At 54.4% G+C, this 2,562-nt stretch overlaps 1 protein-coding gene across 1 annotated transcript in view; it reads left to right on the top strand.

The window, feature by feature from the left end:
- Positions 1-2,562, top strand: part of LOC116564587 — a 7,632-nt gene continuing 5,070 nt past the window's right edge. The window contains exons 1-3 of the mRNA XM_032297871.1: positions 1-37; positions 642-722; positions 998-1,174. Of these exons, the coding sequence (XP_032153762.1) occupies positions 1-37; positions 642-722; positions 998-1,174 (295 nt within the window). The remainder of the gene's footprint in view (positions 38-641; positions 723-997; positions 1,175-2,562) is intronic.

Below are 2,562 nucleotides of genomic sequence, written 5' to 3' on the forward strand. Positions count from 1 at the left end.
ATGCGGGATGAAGATGATACCAGGTGGTCAGGAGCAGGTGAGGACCAGAGACAGCCCTTCCTAACTTCTGTGCCCATTCCTGCAGGTGATGGAATCACTTAACAATTAAGATGGAGAAAGATCAACACACTGAAAATCTGAAAGGAGAGGGTGTCATGTGGTGGCAGAGGATGTGGAAGATGTCAGAGCAGATGAGACCTGACTCTAGAGCCCCTGCCTTAGAGAGGTCACTTGATTGTTTTGGGCATCTGTGAAATGGGAGGAGCACAGCCAGAAGTGGTCATGGGTCTGAGCTTTGTGGAGGTGGGAGCAGAGAGGGAGATGGAAGCCTGTCCATCCACCAGCTCCTCTCTCCAAGGCCCTTTCCCTCTGTTTTGGGCAGGTGTACACAGTGAAGGAGAAGAGGGTGCATAGCAAGAGTTGGGTACAGGAGCTGGTGACAAGCTTGGCCGAACTAAGGAAGCAGATGGATAAGCTGGGGTGGGGTGACCTGGGAGCAGGACTGGCATCAGAGGGCTGTCGGGTGGCTTAGAATACCCCAAGGAGGGGGGTATGTGGAAAGACTTTGAGGCAGTGGGAAAGAGGTCTGTGCCAAGATCATTAAGTCTTGTAATCTCCACGAGCCTCAATGTCCCCATCAGCAAAGAGGGAGGAGTGCCCGTGCTCAGCGACCCACAGTCCTCTCTATCTGAAAGCGGCTTGGAAGATTGGCTACCACCCGGGTATGAGGAATCGTTAGCAGGGAGGCCAAGTTTGCAGAGCCAGAGAAGAGCTGTGGACCAAGAGGAGGTTGTTTTTGTTTGTTTGTTTGTTTTAGAATTCAGAGGCCATTATTGTCTGCTTTCCTTTTCAACTAACCCCCCGCCCCCAAGAACCCTCAGCAGGGCCCTTCCAGGTGGAGCATCAGCTACAAGCAGAGGATGAGCACCTGTGAAAGGAGCTGGAGAATCTGGCAGAACAGCTTTAAGCCTGAGTGCCCAAAAAATGAGGGCTTGAGTCACCTGGACTGGGAGTAGGACGAGAGGCTGCGAGAGCAAGAGGAGAGGCTGCTGGAGCTGGGGCAGAAGGCTGAGCTCTGGGAGGAGCAGTCAGAGGTGCTCAGGCAAACCGTGCAGAACGACTGTACCACCATCAGCCGCGCTCTCCCAGAACCATGAGCTGAAGGAGCAGCTAGGTGAGTGGAAGGAGATGGTAACCCCTGCCCCATTCAAGAAGGGCTGGGTGGCAGGCACCAGGCTCTGGGGAAGGGAGGTGGGAGGCCAGAGGTAGCTCCAGTCTGGGGGACAGGTGATCCCAGCACCCTCCAGGGCAGTACCATGACTTTTTCTTGCTTCCTGCCCTCTTACTTTTAGAGGTGGGTAGCCCTAGACTCCTCCCAGGCGTGGACATCCTTATTGCAGCTAGAGGCATGGAGCCCTCAAATCATAGGGAAAGAGACAGTGGCATCAGAGGCTCCTTAGATTCAAACTGAATTCTGGCCTTGGCTCCACTGCTCACCTTTGAACTACTTTGCATCTCTAAGTCTTGGTTTCTTTCACTTAGAAAGGAAGTATTTTCCTCACAGAGGTGCTGAGGATTAAATGAGATAATATGCAGAAAGCATTAGGCATGTAGCACACTTAGCAGATGGTGGCTGGCTCCCTCTCCTTTGCTACCTGTGGCATACAGGTTAAATGGCGGAAGCGGGATGTGCGATTTGGGCCTGGGGAAGGAGGCATGGGGTTATAGGTCAGGGAGGCAGCCACTTAGGCCTGGAGCAAGGGGCCAGGGGCCCAGGCAGGCGACAGAGTCCCACAGTGCCCTCGCTACCCTATTTATGGGCCCCGAATCTGGAAGCCAGCCACCACCTGCCCTCATGCCCAGGGTCTCCTGCAGGCGGAGCTGAAGAGCTAAGAGGCTCAGAGTCTGTCGCAGCAGCAAGACCAGTATCTGGGTCACCTGCAGCAGTGCGCGGCCGCCCATCAGCGGCTGACCTCTTAGAAGGCAGTTAATTCTGCAGATCCAGCTCATTGACCAGCTGCAGCAGCAGGAAGCTCGGGAAAAGTGGTAGCAGAGATGGCCCACCAAGAGTTGCGGGAGACCCAGGTGAGGGAGTTGCTGAGGGCGGGGCCCCAAGGGGAACGTGACTTGGCAACCTCCATGCCGCCTTATTCTCTTTCCTGGCCCCTTATGAGCACCTGGAAGCTGCTGTCAGCAGAAGCAGCTCCAGGCCCAGTTGAGCTTCACAGCTTTTTCAGGGTGAGGTACAGGAGACCACTCCTGAGGAAGAGGAGAGAGTCCCAGGAGGAAGAGGGGACTGTTAGCAGCATAGGATTTCGGAGTTGGAAGAGACCTTTAGAAGCTGGTCATTATGCCAACTGGGTGTCCGCACTAAGTTTGGCATCAGTATGGCCACTTGGGAGCGGAGGGCCACCAGGTTGCCTGAGGATGGGTGAACTGGCCCAGGTCAGAAAGGGAGCAGGTCAGAACTTGCAGGTGGATAGGTAGTGGGACTGCACCAGGGCAACATAGTGAGACCTTGGCTCTTCAAAAAAAAAAAAAAAAGAAAAAGAAAAGACAGCT

Source organism: Sapajus apella, unplaced genomic scaffold (genome assembly GCF_009761245.1).
Source record: "Sapajus apella isolate SASKATOON/1434 unplaced genomic scaffold, GSC_monkey_1.0 scaffold37, whole genome shotgun sequence".
Lineage (NCBI taxonomy): Eukaryota > Metazoa > Chordata > Mammalia > Primates > Cebidae > Sapajus > Sapajus apella.